General features: G+C 43.5%; 1 protein-coding gene across 1 annotated transcript in view; it reads left to right on the forward strand.

Moving 5' to 3' along the window:
- Nucleotides 1–21,760: 21,760 nt before the first annotated feature.
- The window catches only part of MB21D2 (Mab-21 domain containing 2), a 117,743-nt gene continuing 117,036 nt past the window's right edge, over nt 21,761–22,467 (forward strand). Inside the window, exon 1 of the mRNA XM_030217043.1 lies at nt 21,761–22,158. Within this exon, the coding sequence (XP_030072903.1) occupies nt 21,933–22,158 (226 nt within the window). The 5' untranslated portion in view covers nt 21,761–21,932. The remainder of the gene's footprint in view (nt 22,159–22,467) is intronic.

Here is a 22,467-nt window from a genome sequence, read left to right on the forward strand (position 1 = left end):
CCCTGCATGATGTGTTTCCTCATGGACTGGCAACACAGTATAGTGACTGGTGCACTGGGAAATGCCACTTCAGAGTCCATGTCTGGATGAGGTCTTTGGCTGTGTGACCTGGAGTTCAGACACAGGGTGTAAGTGTAGAAATCAAGCTGATCTACCGATAATTGTGAATCAGCAACCAATTCCTATCTTTTGACTCCATCAGTCAAGAATTTCAGTGTTTTTCAGCAGCTGGTTTCAAAAGGAAAGCATGTGGGCACTTTTTCTGAGAACTAGTGCAAAGCCTACAGGTAAAAAAGATGCACCGTCTTTGTCCCAGGATCAACCACTACTACTACTACTACTATTTCTAAAGCGCTACTAGGGTTACGCAGCGCTGTACAGTTTAACAACCGCCTCATCTTTAGCCACGCTTTTTCACACCTTCAAAGAAATGAAACAAATTAATAAGGCAAGACTTCCCTCAGCTGAACCCATGCTGACTCTCTCCTATTAAACTATGTTTATCTATGTATTCTGTAACTTTATTCTTCATAATAGTTTCCACTATTTTTCCCAGCATTGATGTCAGACTTATCGGTCCGTAATTTCCCAGATCACCCCTGGAACCATTTAAAAAAATCGGCGTCACATTGGCCACCCTCTAATCTTCAGGTACTATGGATGATTTTATCGACAGGTTACATATTACTAACAGCAAATCAGCAATCTCATGTTTGAGTTATTTTAGTATGCTAGGGTGCATACCATACGGTCTAGGTGATTTCTTACTCTTTAATTTGTTGATTTGGTTTAATACATTTTCCAGGTTCACCGAGATTTCTTTCAGTTCCTCTGCATCATCACCCTTGAAAAACATTTCTGGTAAAGGTAGATCTCTTGCATCTTCTTCCGTGAAGACCGAAGCAAAGAATTCATTCAGTTTCTCTGCTATGGCCTTGTCCTCCCTGAGTGCCCCTTTTGCTCCTTCATGATCTAACTACCCTATGAATTCCTTTGCAGTCTTTCTGCTTCTGATGTACCTGAAAAAGTTGTTACTATGAGTTTTAGCCTGTGTGGCAAGTTTCTCCTCATATTCTCTTTTAGCCTTCTTTATTTATGCTTTGCATCTGACTTGCCAGTGCTTATGTTGCTTCTTCATTTGGGTCATTTTTCCATTCTTTGAAGGACATTCTTTGGCTGTAGGCTCTTTCACTTCACCTTTTAACTTTGGGTTCTGGCCCCCTCCCACCGTGAGGTCTGGCTACGCCCCCGGCACCCACACAACAGGATTGTAAGTAGGTTCCTGGTTGGCCTTAATGGTTGCAAGTCCCTATTGTCTGTTGTTTTTTGTGAGCCTGGTAGCTAGGAATTTCTATATATGGTAAGTAGTGTCTTGCTGGTCCTCAGAGAAAGTGAAGTAACTCAGCTATAGCAGGTGTTCTCTGAGGACTGCAGGACACACATTACCACATAAAGGAATCCAGAAGGAATGGATCCTCATGAGCTTAGCCGAGATTGGGTGGCAGAGCCAGTGGTGGGAGGCGGGGCTGGTGGTTGGGAGGCGGGGATAGTGCTGGGCAGACTTATATGGTCTGTGCCAGAGCCGGTGGTGGGAGGCGGGACTGGTGGTTGGGAGGGGGGATAGTGCTGGGCAGACTTATACGGTCTGTGCCAGAGCCGGTGGTGGGAGGCGGGGCTGGTGGTTGGGAGGCGGGGATAGTGCTGGGCAGACTTATACGGTCTGTGCCCTGAAGAGGACAGGTACAAATCAAGGTAGGGTATACACAAAAAGTAGCATATATGAGTTTATCTTGTTGGGCAGACTGGATGGACCGTGCAGGTCTTTTTCTGCCGTCATCTACTATGTTACTATGTATGTTACCACGTAATCTCCTACCTCCTCATAGGAGTTGTATTCCTTAAGCTTTTTTTTCTTTTTACTGTACTCCTGATCTCACACACTCATATAGGGTGGGAAGGTATGCGTACATGCATGGTACAGTACTGCGAAGGGCTTCAAGAAATATGGTTAGTATGATGTATCAGTGCTGGGCTTCGTCAGATGATGTTGCCCATATGTAGTAATGTGTGTCCCGCTGTCTTCGGAGAACACCTGCTTCAAATGAGTAACTTTGCTTTTCTCACATTTCTTGATCCGTCTTATATTTAAGAGATTCATATATTTTTTGTCTATTGTTATTTGTTTGTTGCTTGAAGAAGAGGCATTCTCTGGCTTCATCCATCAGACATTAGCAGCAGATCAAAAAGATCTGGTCTGTTCTTATCTGTTTGTTTTTCATGCCAATACTCCAGCACCTAAGTTTTTTCTAGCACTTTACATGAAAAGTCCTGACCTCGAGACAGCAGTGCAAAACACTGGCCAACGTTAGTTGGGGGACTTTTCTGTTGAGCTGGAGAAGGCCAGATAAGTGCACCTTATTATTGCTATAACATTGAGAAACTTATAAATTTTGATTGCACATTAAGTTTGAAGTTAGTTTTTGCATTTATATATGTGATGTGGGTTTTGCCAGTGATGAAGAGTTTTCTTGAGCTCTGAAAGGGTTTCCCTGGAGCTCTTTGAGGCTTTTTCCACCAACTGTAATTATTCTGATATTTATAGACATCTGCACAGATTTCTATTTGATTGAGGATAGTATATCTGATTATATTCTTTGGACTAATCATGAATGGGTCCTTTAACTAAGGTGCACTGAAAAATGTCCTACGGTAGTGTAGATGCGTGTTTCGTGTGTGTGCAGAATTATTTTTTAGCTCATCTACAAAAGGGTCTCACGTGGTAACCGAGCGGTAATGGTCTACGCGCATCAAATGCCATGCGCCAGAAAATAAAAAAAATATTTTTCAGACGCACATAACGGATGCACACCAAAATCTGAAATTACCGCAAGGGCCACGCAATAACCGGGCAGTGACACCAATTTGGCACAGGTTGGGCGCACGTAGGTGCCTACGTGGCATAGTAAATGGGCCCCAAAGAGACCTGTTCCAAGTAAACTATCTCACAATCTACTTGTGAACTGCATTACTCAAATAATTTGTGGTAGCTGGTTCCTAAAAACATTCCTACTTTTCCTAACAGAGCTGCTTTTATACAGAGTGACCAGAGGATGGCAGCATTCTACTTCCAGTGCAATTACCAGCTCATTTATAAAGGAGCTATCTGAACAGTCATTGAAATCAGGGAGCAATTTTTTAATAGGCCTGACAGGGTTGCCAATGTATCTGAGCACTTTTAGTGCATGTAAACTGGAAAATTTGCTGCAGGTCCATATCTAAAACCATCAGATCTACAAGAAAGCACTACTACTACTACTATTTAGCATTTCTATAGCGCTACAAGGCGTACGTAGCACTGCACAAACATAGAAGAAAGACAGTCCCTGCTCAAAGAGCTTACAATCTAATAGACTAGGTGTAACCATCATGAAGCAGTTTGAAAGGCTGAGTGAGGGACAGAGTGGATTGAGAAGTGGGTATTGGGTTCCATATGGGAATCTGATTGCACACAAACCCAAAGTGGCCAAAAGGGCTGCTGAGTGGATTGGATTGGCCATTTTACTCTTTTATATTCCAACAAAAAAGTAGCGAGATCAACACGACACTTCCAAAACACCGTGGAGGCGAGTAATAAATAAAAAATGCTTTATTAAAAAAGTTAAAAGAACTCAAAAGACTCGACACAGAGTCATGTTTTGGCGGAAACTGCTTGCTTCAGGAGTCTGTTTATTGTGTAAGCCAATGAGTGAAGCACCATTAGGGAGGAAACCAAATCAGGCCTTTAAAAAGGCTGATGATAGGTGATTGTACAAAGCACAAGCTTAGAATGACAATAAAGATTGAGAGGAAAGTCAACTGAGGAGGTGCTTAACAAAAAGCACTTGGACAGCAACCTGGGTTCAATTCCCACTGCAGCTTCTAATGACCTTGGGCAAATCACTTAACCCTCCATTGCCCCAGGTCCAAAAACATAGATTGTGAGCCCTCTGGGGACAAAGTACCTGAATATAATGTGTACAGTGCTGCATACATCTAGTAGCACTATAGAAATGATTAGTAGTTAGATCTGAAGCTTGTGAGCACCTGTGCTAGCTGTGAAGGCTTTAAGCCTGGCTACCGTCCATTCACACATCTTTCATACACATTCATGCTATGTTATGTTAGGCTTTTCTAACCCACTTTATTATCCCCCAAAAGGTTCCAAACAAGGTGAAAGAAGGTGACTAATCAATACATAAGTACATAAGTATTGCCATATTGGGAAAGACCAAAGGTCCATTGAGCCCAGCATCCTGTTTCCAACAGTGGCCAATCCAGGTCGCAAATACCTGTCAAGATCCCAAAAATGTACAAAACATTTTATACTGCTTATCCCAGAAATAGTGGATTTTCCCCAAGTCCATTTAATAACAATCTATGGACTTTCCCTTTAGGAAGCCATCCAAACCTTTTTTAAACTCCGCTAAGCTAACCGCCTTTCCCACATTCTCTGGCAACAAATTCCAGAGTTTAATTACACATTGAGTGAAGAAACATTTTCTCTGATTCATTTTAAATTTACTACATTGTAGCTTCATCGCATGCCCCCTAGTCCTAGTATTTTTGGAAAGCGTGAACAGATGCTTCACATCTACCCGTTCAACTCCACTCATTATTTTATAGACCTCTATCATATCTCCCCTCAGCCGCCTTTTCTCCAAGCTGAAGAGCCCTAGCCGCTTTAGCCCTCCTCATAGGGAAGTCATCCCATCCCCTTTATCATTTTTGTCACCCTTCTCTGCACCTTTTCTAATTCCACTATATCTTTTTTGAGATGCGGCGACCAGAATTGAACACAATATTCGAAGTGCGGTCGCACCATGGAGCAATACAAAGGCATTATAACATCCTCATTTTTGTTTTCCATTCCTTTCCTAATAATACCCAACATTCTATTTGCTTTCTTAGCCGCAGCAGCACACTGAGCAGTTTCAACGTATCATCAATGAAGATACCTAGATCCCTTTCTGGGTCCGTGACTCCTAACGTGGAACCTTACATGACGTAGCTATAATTTGGGTTCCTCTTTCCCACATGCATCACTTTGCACTTGCTCACATTAAACGTCATCTACCATTTAGACGCCCAGTCTCCGAGTCTTGTAAGGTCCTCTTGTAATTTTTCACAATCCTGCCACGATCAGCAATAATACATAATAATACATAATTGTATAATCAAAAAAGAAATGTCTTCAATCATTTACAAAATATAAGATAAGATGTACTGGCTCGTATTGCTTTTGGTAAGGAATTCCATATCCCTTCTGATTGATAGAAAAAAGAATTTTCATGAAAACCTTTACGCTTCAGACCTTTTGAGGAAATGATCAACATGGAGACACATATGACCAGAGCTTAACAAATCTTCAGAAGAACATTCATTTGAAGTTTTGAAAACCAGACAACAGATGTTAAACAAAATATGAGCCTTCAATTGAATGAGAATATCTCGCTCAGAGGCCCTTATAATAAGCTGCAGTAAAAAGTGGCCTGCGGTGGTCTGGACACATGAATTTGGCGTGCGTTAGGCCATTTTTTACTGCAGCTGGGAAAAAGGACTTTTTTTAGTGGGGCGGTAAATGGTCATGTGCTAAAATTAAAAGTAGCGTGTGGCTATTTACTGCCTGAGCGCTTACTACCACCCATTGACCTAGCTGCTTGTGCAGTAATCAGTTAGCATGCACAAATGTATGCGAGCTACCGATTACTGCCGGGAACACACCCTGCGGTAGAAATTAGAAAAATATTTTCTACCACGGGAAATAGCACACAACAACTTCGAAATTACCACTGGGCACCCACACTACCTGGGCAGTAGTGTCGATTTGGCACACGCTACCCTGCGTTAGCCCTACCACAGCTTAGTAAAAGGCAGTGGCGTAGCCACAGGTGGGCCTGGGTGGGCTGGGGCCCACCCATTTAGTGCTCAGGCCCACCCAACAGTAGCACACATTTAGCAGTAGCTGATGGGGATCTCAAGCTCGGCCAGCTGAAGACTTCCTCCTGGTGGTAACAAAAATTCTACTCTCCATGATACTGGCACCTGCACATGCTCAGTTTTCAGCACATGCCTGCTGCAGACTGCCAAGGTGGAAAGAAGCATTTTCCCGCCAGTTGAAATATATTTTTGGTGGTGGTTGGAAGGGGGGAGAACACTTGGTGCCCACCACTTCTTGCCTAGACCCACCCAAAATTTGTTGTCTGGCTACGCCCCTGGTAAAAGGGACCCTCACATAGGAGCCAATTCTGTGGGTGCTTGAGCTGAAAATGAGAAATATATAGAATTGGGTTAACCTGCACCTAAGTTAAGTGCTTTTAGCAGGCGTAAGTTTCATGCCCAACAATTAGGCGCAGATCCAATTCATAAAGTATGCACCCGCCTTATAGAATCTAGCTTTGTGCCGATTTTTTTTTTTTTTTTGGGGGGGGTGGAATTTTGAGAGCCATTTACTGAATTCCCTCTATTATTTGAAGTGTCTTGAACTTATTCAGTTTGAACAGAGAAAATACCCTGGGCATTTGTGTTGGAAGGTCGAATGCCAGATAGTTCTCTAACAGTAAACCTAGGGTAGATAAATAAAGAAATGTTCTGCAATTTAGTATTAAGGAAAAGTTGTGTATTAAAGTTCAGTTAATGAATTCTTGCCTGATATTGCTGCTCATTGTAATACAAGTGAAAGAGGGCTCTGCAAAAAATTGTTTTGGGAGACAAGAAAGAATTGTATTTCCCAAGTTTGTGTAACATGTTTAACTTTTTAACATCTTGGAGCTGATGATAATACCTAGTTTCAATAATACCTTCACTATAGAAATAAAACCCAACAAAATAACATAAATAACCATAACTCAACAAAATAAAATAATCATAAATGTATTGCTACTTAGTGTCCACAACTTATTATTTATACTATAATCATACTGATTTCAAAACAGTAATTTACACTGTCCTACCCTACCTCTGGGGAGAACCTTGGTTTCACTGTTCCCTCTAAACTGAGTGGGAGTCCTCCAACTGCATTGGGGTATTTTCATTTGCTAGGGGCAAGCAGATTCCCTGGAATCCTGCAGAGCTTACCTGTTCCTCACTATTGAAAATGTGATAGTGAAACAGCACTTCCCACTGGCAGGGCTGTAGGTGGAGGATTCCTGCTCAGCTTAGAGGGAACAGTGCTTGGTGTTTGTTAATAATGATAGCATGAGACCAGAGTTGAATGAGAACAGGAGTTTTTTTTTCTTTGTTTTCTTTTCTTTTTTTCTTTTTTGTAGCTACTGCCCTGACCTTCCTCTGAAGTAAAATTTTGAGCTTGGCTGTCAGAAGGTGATCAGGTATGCATTGAAGGTTGACTGTAAGGTGGCCTCTTCTAAAACCAGGCTAAGCGAGGCTTACGTACAGAAAGAACATTCTGGGTCTCTGCTCCAGAAATAGTGCCAGTCAAACCTGGATCGGAGGATATAAGTTTGGGTAGTGTGTTTTGTCATCTTTTTAAGTGGAACAGACAAATCTTTTATTTTGTACACCATCTTGATATCTGTTGAAAGGCGGTATAACACATTTTACTAAATAAATTCCTGAGAAAATGGCTGAATAACATTTGAGCTTGAGCTTTTGCAGGAAAATATAAAACACCAGTGTCTTCCCCTAGAGAGTGTCCAGCAATGAAGACATAGAACAGCAGTAGGTCAGATACCCCACCTAGAGACCCAGCAGAACCTTAGCTCCCTGATCTAGGGACTAAAGTATAAAGAAGGAAGGAAGGAAGGACTGCCAATCTGACTCATAGCTGTCCCCTGGTGAACTATGGAACAACATAGATTGTTCCCAAACTAATCTCAGTAGTGGTTGCCAGGCTGATCCACAGTTGCCCCTGAAGGCCAAGGAAAAATAGATCTTGTTGCAGGGAGACTAGATCTTGATTCTTCATCAGGAAAAGTCAAGCATGAAGCTACTGACAACAAACCAAAGGGGAAGAGAGTGGGAAACTGCCAGTGGAGCAGTGAGTGGAATAAATCACCCACCCTGCATCCTTTCAGTTAACACGTTTACATATAAGAAGATCATAGCATTTGAGGAACATAGAGTCCTATGACGGAGACAGAAGGAAAAGAGCACAGAAAGATCGCCTTGCCATCTGAGAGACAGAGACCCTAGGTTGAATCTTGCCTCCAGAGATACAACCCACCTGTGGAAAGGAGATGAAGGCCTACAGAGTAACAGGGACAGGGAAAAGAAGAATGAATGAATAATGTTGACTTTGAGGTACCTGATACTGAGCAGAGGAGATCAAAGTCTACAACAATTATAAAACTGTTTGGCTTCTGTTGCAATTGTTTTATTTCAATTTGAAGGACATTCTTACTGTACAGCGCCTTGAGTGCATTCCTTCAAAAGGATGGTAAATAATTCCTTTGCCTTTTCATTTGCCTTTTTCTATGTGTACTGGTGCCTTACTGGAGAATCTATTAAAGGGAACTTATGTTGTTGTTGTTGTTTTTAATGTAAAATGGTCTCCTGTCCTTTACTGTACCTAAATGCCATCTGTCTGTGTGCCATGAAGAAGATTGTTGAGTTTCAATGTATTTTGGCCATAGATACTACTGATTTGATTATGTGCTCGCCTCTGGGGTAACCCTCAGCAGGGAGTTGCTGAAGGTATATATACACGTAAAAAGGGAAGCTTTTATGAACTGTTTTCATGTGAAAAGGCCGCTTATAAAATTAGTCATGCCTAAAAGTATGAGTGGTGCAAGATGACACATGGTATCCCCAGAGAAATTGTTTGAGCAGAATAGAGACAAAGTCACGATTTACTGTATATGAATACTTTATGCAGTAACCATAAATATCAGTGCCCACAATCTATGTGTCATTATACAATAGATTAATAAAGCAGGAAGGTGCCTATTTTTTGCCTACTTGCCCTCCATCAGGGCAGTTTCCAAAAGCTATCTATCTGGTCAACTGAGTTATCTGTAAACTGGACTCCTTCCCTGTATACAAAAGTGCATGCTGATGGTTCTTTGAGATATCTAGCTGTCAGGATCTCTTGTTTTGCTTTAATTGAAGCTGCTCGGTGCCACTCTGCAGTAATGGTGTAGCCACTTTGGACTCAGGCCTACCCAAAATTCTGGCACCCTTGTGGGATTCCCCAGCCCTGCCAGCTAAAGAGATCTTCCGGTGGCCAGAACAAATCACTCCGCTATTCAATGCAGTCATTGTGCCAGCCTCTTTCCTCCTGTACATGCTCAGTTTTCCTGTATATGCGAAAGCCAAGCATGCAATGTGTGTGTGGGGGGGGGGGGGGGGGGGGAACAGTGCCACTAGATGTATCGATTAGGGGAGCGACTTCTTCTGGCCATCAGAGGATCTCAGGATCTCTTCAGCTAGCGTGGCTTGGGGAGGCATAAATTGTGTGCCTACCCACTTTGGACTCAAGCCCACTCAAAATAGCTTGTCTGGCTATGCCACCGCTCTCCTGAAGCTGCTGTCTTATATAACTACTTGGTTTGCCTTATGGTTAAGCTGATTCTACCCGTTTCCTTCAGGGAAGAAGGAAAGGAAACAGAGAGATTTCTATATTTTATACATGTAGTATTCAAGGTTAGGGTGGCTGAAATAATTAACTTATTATGTTTTGAAAAGCACAGCATAGGGTGGAGGCTGGAGTGCAGTTGTGAAGAAGTAGCCTTGTGTGACTAGAACAGTAAGCCACAATCCAGGATTGGTAGCCAATTTCTGCTAATACACCTTGTGAATTTGGGCAAGTCACTTCACCTTCCTCAGGTATCTGCTTAGATTGTAATTTCTTGTACCTATTTTTAATTGTGTTGAAAAATACCCTGTGGAAATGTTATTTGTTTCATTTGTATCCCACATTTTCCCACCTATTTGCAGGCTCAATGTGGCTTACATGGTACTGCAACGGCATTCGCCAGTTGTGGTATGAACAAATACAGGTGTTATTGTGGTAAAAGAAGGTTCGTGTTTGGTAGATACATTGGGGAAGTTAGGGAGGGGGGTGAGGGTTAAGGTATGTCCATTACAGTCTTTGGTTTTGCAGTGTCGCAGGAACTTGGGTTTTTATGTTGGGTCGGTGGGGTACGCCTTTTGAACAGGTTTGTGTTTAGTTCTTTCCAGAAACTGAGGTGGTCATTCGTTGTTTTTATTATCTTTGGCAGAGCATTCCATAGTTGTGCGCTTAAGTAAGAAAAGCTGGATGCATAAGTTGATTTGTATTTGAGTCCTTTAGTACTTGGGTAGTGGAGATTTAGGTAAGTTCATGCTGATCTTGTTGTGTTTCTGGTTGGTAGGTCTATGAGGTCTGTCATATATCCCGGGGCTTCGCCGTATATAATTTTATGAACCATGGTGCAGACCTTAAAAGCAATGCTTACTTTGATTGGGAGCCAGTGCAGTTTTGCTCGGAGGGGTTTGGCGCTATCATAACGTGTTTTTCCAAATATAAGCCTGACTGCTGTATTCTGGGTGGTCCTGAAGTTTCTTTATAATTTGTTCTTTGCATCCCACAAATGCCGAAAGAAATCAACAGTTTTTTTTTTTTTACATTTGTACCCCACACTTTCCCACTCATGGCAAGCTCAATGCAGCTTACATGGGGCAATGGAGAGTTAAGTGACTTGCCCAGAGTCACAAGGAGCTGCCTGTGCCTGAAGTGGGAATCAAACTCAGTTCCTCAGGACCAAAGTCCACCACCCTAACCACTAGGCCACTCCTGCACTTAATGAGTTTGTCTACTAAACTGCTTTTAGCCTACTGGTTAGAGTAGAAAGTTGAGCGTCCGGTTTTTTTTTTTTTTTACTTATTTATTCATTTACCTCAGGTCGTCTATGGAGCTTTGTGCATTTCTGCTTCTGGCATTAAGTAATGCTGTGACCTTGACATTCATGCAACCCTCTGTGTATAAATGTTGTCCTCCCCTGATCTACAGTGACATTTTTATGGGGTGGGGGTGGAGAAGTAAGAACCAAACTTAATATCCTCACTAAGATATCCTGAAATTCTTTCTTGCTGCATAAAGAGAAAACACAATGAACCCCATTTGTGTGACTTAGGAATTCTTGCAGGTTTAAAGTCTACATTCCTTTTGTACTGGTGTCACAAACTGAAGTGGTGCTGAGAGCAGTCATTAAGTACATAATAAGGACTGAAATCTGAGAGGACATTTCCTGGCAGTTAGACAGTATCACTCTGTGCTTGTCTCAAGAGTTTCTCACCTTCTGTTTTGGTGGGGAAACAATTCTGATAAATGAGGCTGCAGTCTCCTGCTGTAGCAGATTTTCCTGTTGCTTTTCTCATATTTAACTATGAATCTGTTCTATTGTCAGTATGGGTCCTGTCTTCTGACTATAGACATATGTTACAATAGCAATCAAAGAATTCAACATCACCTATAGTAGCCCTAGGCTGATACCCAGGAAAGCCCGGTTCAAATCCTGCTGTGTTCTTTGGCAAGTCACTTAACTGTCCATTGCTTTAAGAACAATTTTGTTTGTAGGCACAGAAAGGCAGTATATTGAATAAAAGTAACAACATTCTGCTACCTCTCACTTAAGGGGTAATGAAACCCAGTCTATATAGAATATAAAGTACAAATAAAATACAATCAATGCTGGGGAGGGATGGGCTGAACCAGGCCGAGGGTGCTAGTGAGAGCCATAGGAGACAGAAGGCTTTGTGTAAATTCCTACATGTAAGGTGTAGCTCCCAGGGTGGAGGACAAGAAATGAGGAGGAGCTAATACGCCATCTGCACAGATCATCCTGTTGCTGCTGGAAGCTGCCCCAGTCCAGAAGGTGGCAGCACTGTGGACTCCCGTCCCTTTGCAAATGCTGGAAATTATCCCTATACTCAGGGCTGTTTTTGAGGGGGTACTCAGGGGTACTGAGTACTGGCACCTTTTCCAGTGTCTGCTAAAATTGACCCATGGACCACAAGTTTTAATGAAAGAGCTCAGGCCCAAGACACCAATTCTGCCTTGTCATAGATTCTGTGACTGGTTGCAGGGGGCCTGGCTATTGTGGGGTGGCTCCCTCAGTGATCACCCCACCCCTGAAGGGTGGCCTTAGCATTTGAGTACCGGCACCTCATTTACTAGAACAAACGCACTGGATAAAGGGACCCACGTGTAGGTGATCAGGCCATTGTGACATCACTGATGAGGTTGGCTGTTAGCCATTGGTGGAATGAGGCATTATGACATCACAGTATCAAAAGTGAGCCAAGTATAGAACAATCAAGCTAATTACAAGTTAACAGTAAAATAACCTGTCTTAACAATAGCTCATGTTGATAAGCCTCTAAATGAATGAAAAAAGAGATGCCTGTAGAAATCAAAATCAACTGCTACATGTGATAAAAGCAGGGCTTTTTTTGAGGGGGTACTGAGTACCGGCACCTTTCCCACTGTCTGCTAAAATTGATCCCTGATCCCCAAGTTCTAATGAAAGAGCTCAGGCTCTACACACCAATTCTACCTTGTCATAGATTCTGTGATTGGTTGCAGGGGGCCTGGCTATTGTGGGGTGGGTCCCTCAGTGATCACCCCACCCCTGAAGGGTGGCCTTAGCATTTGAGTACCGGCACCTCATTTGCTAGAACAAACGCACTGGATAAAGGGACCCACATGTAGGTGATCAGGCCATTGTGACATCACTGATGAGGTTGGCTGTTAGCCATTGGTGGAATGAGGCATTATGACATCACAGTATCAAAAGTGAGCCAAGTATAGAACAATCAAGCTAATTACAAGTTAACAGTAAAATAACCTGGCTTAACAATAGCTCATGTTGATAAGCCTCTAAATGAATGAAAAAAGAGATGCCTGAAGAAATCAAAATCAACTGCTACATGTGATAAAAGCAGGGCTTTTTTTGAGGGGGTACTTGGGGGTACTGAGTACCGGCACCTTTTCCATTGTCTGCTAAAACTGACCCGTGGACCCCCAAGTTTTAATGAAAGAACTCAGGCTCTACACACCAACTCTGCCTTGTCAGAGATTCTGTGACTGGTTGCAGGGGGCCTCAGTGATCACCCCACCCCTGAAGGGTGGCCTGGCATTTGAGTACCGGCACCTTTTTTGCTAGAAAAATTGCACTGCCTATACTGGAGGCACCGCTCCAGTTTAGGAGACAGTGGTGCTGTGGACCCATTCTGCCACCGCCACTGGAGGTCTCCCTGGACTGGAAGAAGGCAGGGTCGCTGACTCCATCCCATTTGCAATGCCGGAAGCTGCCCCCAGAGGGACAGAGGAAGCACAATGGAGTCTTTTCCACTGCTGCTGCTGGAGGTTGTGCTGAGACAGAAGAAAGCCTGTCCTGACATTGCCAGCAAAGGCTGTCCTTGTCCTAGAGGAATGAACACATGAAAAATAAATATATAAATAATGAAAAGGCAGGAGAGAATTCCCCATCCCCGCCTGCAAAGATTGACCTGAACTGCAAAACATAGTAACATAGTAGATAACGGCAGAAAAAGACCTGCACGGTCCATCCAGTCTGCCCAACAAGATAACTCATATTTGCTGCTTTTTGTGTATACCCTACTTTGATTTGTACCTGTGCTCTTCAGGGCACAGACCGTATAAGTCTGCCCCGCACTATCCCCACCTCCCAACCACCAGCCCCACCTCCCAACCACCGGCTCTGGCACAGGCACAGACCGTATAAGTCTGCCCAGCACTATCCTCACCTCCCAACCACCAGCCCTGCCTCCCAACCACCGGCTCTGGCACAGACCGTACAAGTCTGTCCAGCACTATCCCTGCCTCCCAACCACCAGTCCTGCTGCCCACCACCGGCTCTGGCACAGACCGTATAAGTCTGCCCAGCCCTATCCCCGCCTCCCAACCACCAGCCCCGCCTCCCGATCTTGGCTAAGCTCCTGAGGATCCATTCCTTCGGCACAGGATTCCTTTATGCTTATCCCACGCATGTTTGAATTCCGTTACCGTTTTCATTTCCACCACCTCCCGCGGGAGGGCATTCCAAGCATCCACTACTCTCTCCGTGAAAAAATACTTCCTGACATTTTTCTTGAGTCTGCCCCCCTTCAATCTCATTTCATGTCCTCTCGTTCTACCACCTTCCCATCTCCGGAAAAGGTTCGTTTGCGGATTAATAGTCAAAAGGAGATCCTGGGGGGGTGGGGGGGGGTGAAGAGTAAATGGAAAGAAAGGGGATAGGCCTTGGATAAGAGGGGGAAAAAAGGAGGCTATACATACAGCCCTTGAGGTCTACAACCCATCCTGATTTTCAGGATTTCCACAATGAATATGTATGAGATCTATTTCATGCAATGAAACCAGTGAATACAAATAGACTTCATACATATTCATTGTGGAAATCCTGAAAACCAGGCTGGGTTGTGAACCTCAAGGAATGAAGTTAAGGACCCCTGGAGTAGGTGGTTGAACTCACACACATTTGCATACATATCCCCTGAACTCACGGACACCATCCCCCGTTCCCACACTGCTGCATTTATAGTCCGTCACACAGCTATCACACCCAAGCCACACTTTCTAACATCATCCCCCGCAGTGATATACAACTCATATCCCTCTGCACTCATAGCCGCTAACGCCTTGCCTCCACTCACTCTGTGAAATGCACCTTTGTACCAGGCTCAGAGCAGGCACTTTTCAACCTGTTAATGTTTTATCTTGGAGAAGATTTTTTTTTCTTGTTTCTGGTCTTATAATTTAAAGCAACATTTCAATGCGAATTATTAGAACTATGAAAATGTTCATCAGAACAAATTGGAATTTCATATGGGTTAATTGAAAGAAGCCAGCATTTGGTGCAGATTAATAGCTCAGATACACACAGGCCGCTATTTTTGGCTTTGTCTGCTCCTAATTCAAGCATCCCTAGGAAAGGCAGCAGTGCATCACTGCTGCCTACAAGAACTGCCATCTAGAAATCCAAGTGCGCCAGATCTCAGTAAATGTCATCAAATCACTCTAAAGAAGCTTTCTAAAGCAGAAACCTCTTTCCAGATTAATTGCATTGATAGCAGCACAGAGCTACAGTACAGTAATGCACAAGATAGCAGATAAAGACCAATTGACACCTCCAGTGTACTCAGTTATACTGCAGATATATCCCTGCTGCTAGTCCTCACTTATATGAGTTTAGTTCTGCATCTCCTTCTTTGTGGAATTTATTTCCTGCTCAGCTTGAGGTGGAGCTCTTCCTTTAAGAAGTTTAAATCTTCTCTTAAACCTAGGGACAGATGCTCAAAACCTAGGAGTGATTAGCACCGGAAATGCACACATTACTGTACGCAACATGCACAAAACCCTCCTGCGAGCATGCTAATCTGTGCACTGAAGATCTGCTCAAACCCTGGGATTCTATATATGGCGCCTTAATTTCCGCATGGAAATCGAAGCGTATTCTGTAACAACGCATGCATCTTAATTGGTTAACTAGTTGATCAGTGCTTTGCACTTCCTGTTTTGCCTGGCGCATAGGCACAGGAGTTTCATGGTAAATGCAGTTCTTGTGCATCAGTCACATACCTCCCCCTTGATTTTGCTGTACTAGCGCACATAAAATTTGCATCCCATTTGGGGAGGGAGAGCTTGTTTTCAGCGCTATTCTTGCACTATGGGATGTGCGGCTTAGCCTCTAGCACCAGAGATTTGAACAGGCCCTTGTTTTTTTTTTTTTAATCATGCATATAGGGCTAGATTCTATACATCATGCCTAAAAAATCAGTGCTGAAAGAAAATACACCTAGGCGCATTATATAAACCGAACCTAAATTTAGGCATGGTTTATAGAATATGCCTAAATCTAGGCATAGTTTACAAAATACGCCCAACACCCATTTTCTGTGATTATATTTGGTCAGAGCCATTTGCGCCAATGAAAACCTGGTGTAAATGCCGACACCTAAATTACACATGGAACGGGCCAATTCTATAATAGCACATGCAAATTCTAAGAACACCCACGACCTGACCATTACCCTTCTGTGGCCACGCCCCTTTTCAGAGCCACTTCTTAAAATTTACATGCATCGCTTTACAGAATATGCTTAGACATTTGTGCATGTAAATTCTAATTAATGCCAATAATTGCTTAAGTCCAATTATTGGCAGATTGGCTTGTTAACCTTAAGTTGCATGCACAAATCTAAATACGACCAAATTTGTGCATGCAACTGAAGCTGATAATTCCTTATTTATCTGGCAATTTTCTCTTAGTCATTGCCTGGCCGGTTTCTCTAACCCTTATGGTTTAATCTTTTGTATTCCATTTGTTTGTTTGCAATTTGTATCTTGTTTATTAATATTCCCTCCCTGTTTGTTTGGTTATATGATTTTATTTTTGTTTCTGTATTGTTCTGTTCTGCTTTTTATTATTATGTACACTGACTTGATATGCTTATGAAAGATGGTGTGTCAAATCATTCTCAGTAACTAAATACTGTTGGAGCTGATTTTGAAGAATAAGCCAGCAAAGCACTGGCCCAGGGCATCTCACCAGTTCACCTTTTGCAGTGGCGGGAACTTGTTCCTTTGCTCAGGTCTCTCTTTCCTTCTTCAGCCAGCTCTGCTGCCAGCACTGTGGGAGGATTTGAAATGTGAGAACAGTCACAGTAAAATAGTACAACAGAGAAATGCAGATTCTGTAGCACTGAAGTAGAAATGGTTGTACATCTCCTTGCATGGTTTGATGTGCTAAGGCCTGTGTACAGAAATGCATAATAAGATAGCCCAGCTCATCAACTGTAAGCCATGTAAACGCTACGATGTTGCTGTACCACAGTTTTAGTGCAGGATAGCAATGCAGGAAGTGTTTCAGCAGGAGTGTTAACTCGCACAGAAACCCTTAAGATAGACTGCATTAACATGCATTTAAATGCATGTTAATGTGGTCATTATCTATCCTGTGCCCATGCAAAAAAAAAAAAAAAAAAAAGGGTTTTCCTATGGGAAATTATGTGCCAGGTATGGGGGAGCATAGAAAGATGGGTTGAGAGTGACTTCACTCACTCCTGCCCTGAGTGTAGAAATCTCCCTTCCCCCCTCTGCCCACCACACCCCCCCGAACAGAATATATATATATATATGGTGGTCTAGTGGGCTCCTCACCCATCTGATCTGACCCTCCACCCCCTCCTTCAACCCCAACATCTACACAAAAGTCCACAGTGGTCTAATGCTTCCCTCTCCGGTGAGATCCTGTCTCCGGTTTTTAAAAGTAAAAAATCCCAGGTGTCTAGCAGTGTGTCCCCCAACTCCCCCAGAAACCATACCTCAAAAGAGGCAGAAGCAATGCCCACTCGTTCCTGCCTCTGACATCACTCTCTTCAAATTGACAGTACCTGCCCCAATATGGTGTACCAAGTGGGGCCAGTGTATCATGTAAGAGAATTTCTTTCTTATGTCACACATTGACGCTGCCCATTACATCCCAGGATGCATCATGTGGGGGCTGGGTGCTGCCATTTTGAAGATGGTGGCATCAGAGGCAGGAACAAGTGGCCATTGCTCCTACTTCTTTTGAGGTATGGGTCTGGGAGGCTCGGAGGGAAGGGTTGGAGGGGTGCCATTATACAGCAAGGATTTTTCTTTTAAAAATTTAGGACAGGGATCTGGACAGGGGGGTGGGGGACACTAGACCACCAGGGACTTTTGTGTAGATGGGGTCAAATCAGCTGGGTGGAGGGCCACTGGACCACCACGTAATTTGTTCTTTACTGTTGGGGTATGGGGAAGTCATGTTGAGTTGGATATAGGAGAGAGAGGGAGAAAGGCCAGGGCTCTGCAGAAAACAGAGTTGGGGTACAAGCAGTTCTTGTTTTCTTCTCTTCAATGCCACTCTTCCTGTCAATGCCTGAGCCACTCACGCACTGACAGGAAATGTGATCAACTATGGATTATGCCACGATTTTAACACAGTGGTAATTTGATTATAAACATGCTGTGGTAATTTTGTGGTAGAGTGTCAGTTCTACTGCAAATCGTATGAGTTTCACTGGCCCGGTTTAAAGGAATCGACTCCAGGTCTTGCCTTTAGCTGTAGGCTACCTCTGCGGGAGTCCCATGACAGGTAGCACTGTCCCTGCCTCTGGATTTTACTCCAACCAAGCTGAAGGGGACAAGATATCTAGATATCCTCCTATCTAAGCTCCAGCTTCTCTGCCTTCAGGCAATAACCAAGATTTCACTTTGTTCTTGAAGATTAGGCACCACAGTACAGATGGGAATGCAAGCAAGAGGCTGTTCCACAGAACTGGAGCTGCCACCAAAAAAAAAAGCCTCATATAATGAAACTTTTTAGTTAAATTTTAAAAAAATATAATATAATTAAAAATATAAGAAGGGCAGAAGTCACAGAATAAAGCATTTAAACATAATAAAACATAAGTATAGTATGATGGATATTGGAAAAAGAATTATATTGATATAAAATTAGAATAAGATGAAGTAAGATAAAATATATGGTAAGCCATATTGTAGAAAACCTTTAGCACCATATCTCTGTTAGCTGAATGATCTAATGCTTCTTAGGCATATCATTAGTATTATGCTGACATTGTATTATATCTGGTATTTGTATTCCAGTGCTGTTAAATGTGTGTATTTTTTATACTGTTTCATGGTAGTTCTATTACTAGGTTTCAATATATTGTTTTCAAGTTTACTTAATTTATAGTATGTTTATTCTTGGTTATTTTGCTATTGTTATGATGTTAACAAAATTGTAAGTTTTATGTTAAACTGTACCTGCTGTACACCACCTTTGGCGGTTAATAAATCACAATAAATAAATTAAATTAAATAAAAGTGAGGTTACATTGAGCCTGCAAACAGGTGGGAAAATGTGGGGTACAAATGCAGCAAATAAAATAAAAAATAAATGAAGTCAATGGGAGTTAGATTGAGCCAAATAAAAGTCCACTGGCTTCCGTGTCTTTACGGGCCCTTTTACTAAGTCGTGTAAGTATCTATGCACGCCCAATGCGTGCCAAAATGGAGTTACCGCCCAACTACCGCATGGCTCTTGTGGTAATTTCATTTTTGGTGCGCTTCCGATATGTGCGTCTGAAATTTTTTTATTTTATTTTCGGGCTTGCTTAATGGATGCGCACCAAGTGGTATTTGGCGCACATAGGTCATTACCGCCTGGTTACCATGTAAATCTTTACCACTAGGTCAATGGCTGGCAGTGAGGTTTCAGACCCAAAATGGACGTGCAACAATTTTGATTTTGCTGCACGTCTATTTTTGGCAAAAATTTTAAAAAGGCCTTTTTTACAGGCAGGCTAAAAAAGTGGATTGGTGCGTGCCCAAAACCCACGCCTACACTACCGCAAGCCATTTTTCAGTGCGCTTTTGTAAAAGGACCTCTAATTTTGTTATATCTGAAAGGTTGGCAGATGGAGTGCCACCAGAATGTAGAATTTAGACTGGAAGCATGTTTCATAAATACATAAGTATTGCCATACTGGGAAAGACCAAAGGTCCATCGAGCCAAGCATCCTGTTTCCAACAGTGGCCAATCCAGGTCACAAATACCTGGCAAGATCCCCAAAAAGTACAAAACATTCTATACTGCTTACCTGAGAAATAGTGGATTTTCCCCAAGTCCATTTAATAACGGTCTATGGACTTTTCCTTTAGGAAGCCATCCAAACCTTTTTTAAACTCCGTAAGCTAACCACCTTTACCACATTCTCTGGCAAGTAATTCCAGAGTTTAATTTCCAATTACCTAAAATCATTTGAATGGTAACTGTGATTAAAGTATCACATAGAATGTGGTGTGTGGAGAATAATCCCAAATCTGCGACTAGGTATTACTGTAATATTCATTTTTTTTGTACAATTTGCCATATTTTTTCCGGAATTTGTGGACTATGTGACATTCAAACACCCAAGGGCCATCATTTGTTCGAATTTGCCCAGCGGGGAATGTTGAATTCAGCCCAGGTCAGCTCTTTGCAGATGGCACAGCAGGTCCAGAGTTCGGAGTCTTTTTCCCGTATGATCATGCTACAATTCGTTTACTGTCATAGTGCCACAGTTAATTTTGGAAAACAGGTGAATCGGTTAAAATCACAAAAAAATTTCCCTCCAATTTGGAACGATTCTGGGGGCAAAATCAGTTGTTAAATTTGTCTATTGCCACCTTAAGAACCACAGGAAATCAGGGGGAGAGGACGGGTCGTGCTGTGCAGAATTTCATCGTATTCTCATACAGGGGTTACCTGGGTACATTTTAAAGAAACTTAACAATGCACAAAGAAAACGATAATCCAGGAATAAAAGATGCACATTCAATGAAATTCAAAACTAGAAGTATAAGCAATACAATGTTACTAATGTGAAAACCTGCAAATAAGAAACATGACGGCAGATAAAGGCCATATGACCCATCCAGTCTGCCCATCCTCTGGAACCCCTAATTCTTCCTGTTCCTCAGCGATCCCACATGCTTATCCCATGCCTTTTTAAATTCTGGAACAGTCCTTGACTCCACCACCTCCACTGGGAGGCCATTCCACACCTGCACCACCCTTTATGTGAAATAAGCCTAGTCCCTCTTACTTTGTCGTATGCCCCCTCATTCCAGAGCTCTCTTTCATTTGAAAAAGGCTCTCTTCCTGTACATAAATGCCCTTGAGATATTTAAACGTTTCTATCATGTCTCCTCTCTCCCTCCTCTCTTCCAGCATATACATGTTGAGGTTCATAAGCCCAAAAAAAGAGAATTGAGGGGACCAGGCAATGTGCCCTTTGGAAGAATGTAGTGAGTACTAGTATTACATACCTCAAGTCACAGAAGCCAATGTTTCATAATAACCAGGGGTGCTAAACACAGAAGAAATAACACCTCCCAGGACACAAAGGGGGGAATGGGGCTTGATATACCGCCTTTCTGTGGCCTACAATCAAAGTGGTTTTACATATTATATACAGTGCATTAATTTTGTTCCTGGGGCAATGGAGGCTTAAGTCACAAGGAGCTGTAGTGGGAATCGAACCCACTTCCCACGATCAAAGTCTGCACAATGAAAGAACTTGCTCAGTATGGTGGGGGGTGTCTTTGCAACTATACCACATTTAAGGGGACGTCTGACAGAGGCTGCAGAGTTTAGCATACATTGAACGCATTTTTCTGTAAAAATTCAAATTAAGCTACATTCATGTCCTGTATATCCCTATCCCTAAACGTAACCTGGCCAGTCTAAGATCACTAAAACAATCTTGCACCCCAGCTTCCCTGATACCCAGCCCACTGCTCTGTTAAGCTGGTCCTTCGCTGCAGAGGTGCAATTTTCAGCTATTTCGTTACACGCGCATCTTTTGCTGTCGCGCAAAAGTAGCTAAAGTATTTAGATTCACGGTAAATGTAACACTTTGTTGCAAGATCCCTCTTTTGCTGCCCAGCTGAAAGAAATGTCACGGCAGCCGCGGGACCGAAGGCAGGACTTCCTTCCCTGGCTGCTCTGGAATGGGCTTTTCTCGTAGCCCCGGGCGCGGGTGTCACGTGGCTCGCCGGAGAAAAGGGCGGACGGGTGCCCGTTCGTGCAAAACCTGCCCATTCCCAATGCACGGCTAACGGGGGTCGGGGAGGGGAGCCGAGGAAACGCTGGGGTGGGGTTAAGGTCCCTTTAAGTGCCCCTCCAGCAGCTTGTTGATCATTGACTCCCCCCCCCCCCCACCTCCTCCACTGCCCCCGCCTGGTGTGGTTCTGCACATTCACGCCGGGGATCCGGCGGCGGGTTGCACGGCCGCCCCCTGCCCGCCGATCGCTCCCGGGTGAAAGATCGGGAGAGGGAAAAGGAGGAAAAAGCAGCGGCTGCAACGAAACAAAAAAGAAAAAGGGGGCTCGGGGTGTGTGTGTGATTCAGCTGAAGATGGCGGCTCCCACTGTCTGCAAAGCCGGAGGCTCCCTCGGCGGTGGTGGTGGCGGCGGTACCGGCACCAAACCGGCCTTCCCGGAACTGGACTTCAGGTCGGGAGCCCGGATCGAGGAATTAAACAAACTGATCCAAGAATACGCCAAGCACGACCAGCGCGAATACGACGATCAGAGGGCCCTGGAGATCCACACGGCCAAAGACTTCATCTTCTCCATGCTAGGTAACAACAGGCTGCTCCCGGGGGGAGGGAGAGACCCCCACCCAAAACTGCTGCTTTTGGACGGGCTGTAGGAGGTGTTGGAAATGTTGCATGTGCGATGCACGTTGGGATCTGCTCGAATCTATCCGTGTATATAACCTCAGCTTGCTTTCCTAACTTGCTAAGTAGAGTGCACAATGGGGGGAGGGGGGGGGGGTTGCAGAGCCCCTGGTTCATGGGATCAGATAACCCTACGTTACCAGTCTGTCCTCAGTCCACCCCGCAGACAACAACCACCGGCACCTGAAAAGCTGCCTCCTTGGCTTGCTC

Source organism: Microcaecilia unicolor, chromosome 10 (genome assembly GCF_901765095.1).
Source record: "Microcaecilia unicolor chromosome 10, aMicUni1.1, whole genome shotgun sequence".
Classification (NCBI taxonomy): domain Eukaryota; kingdom Metazoa; phylum Chordata; class Amphibia; order Gymnophiona; family Siphonopidae; genus Microcaecilia; species Microcaecilia unicolor.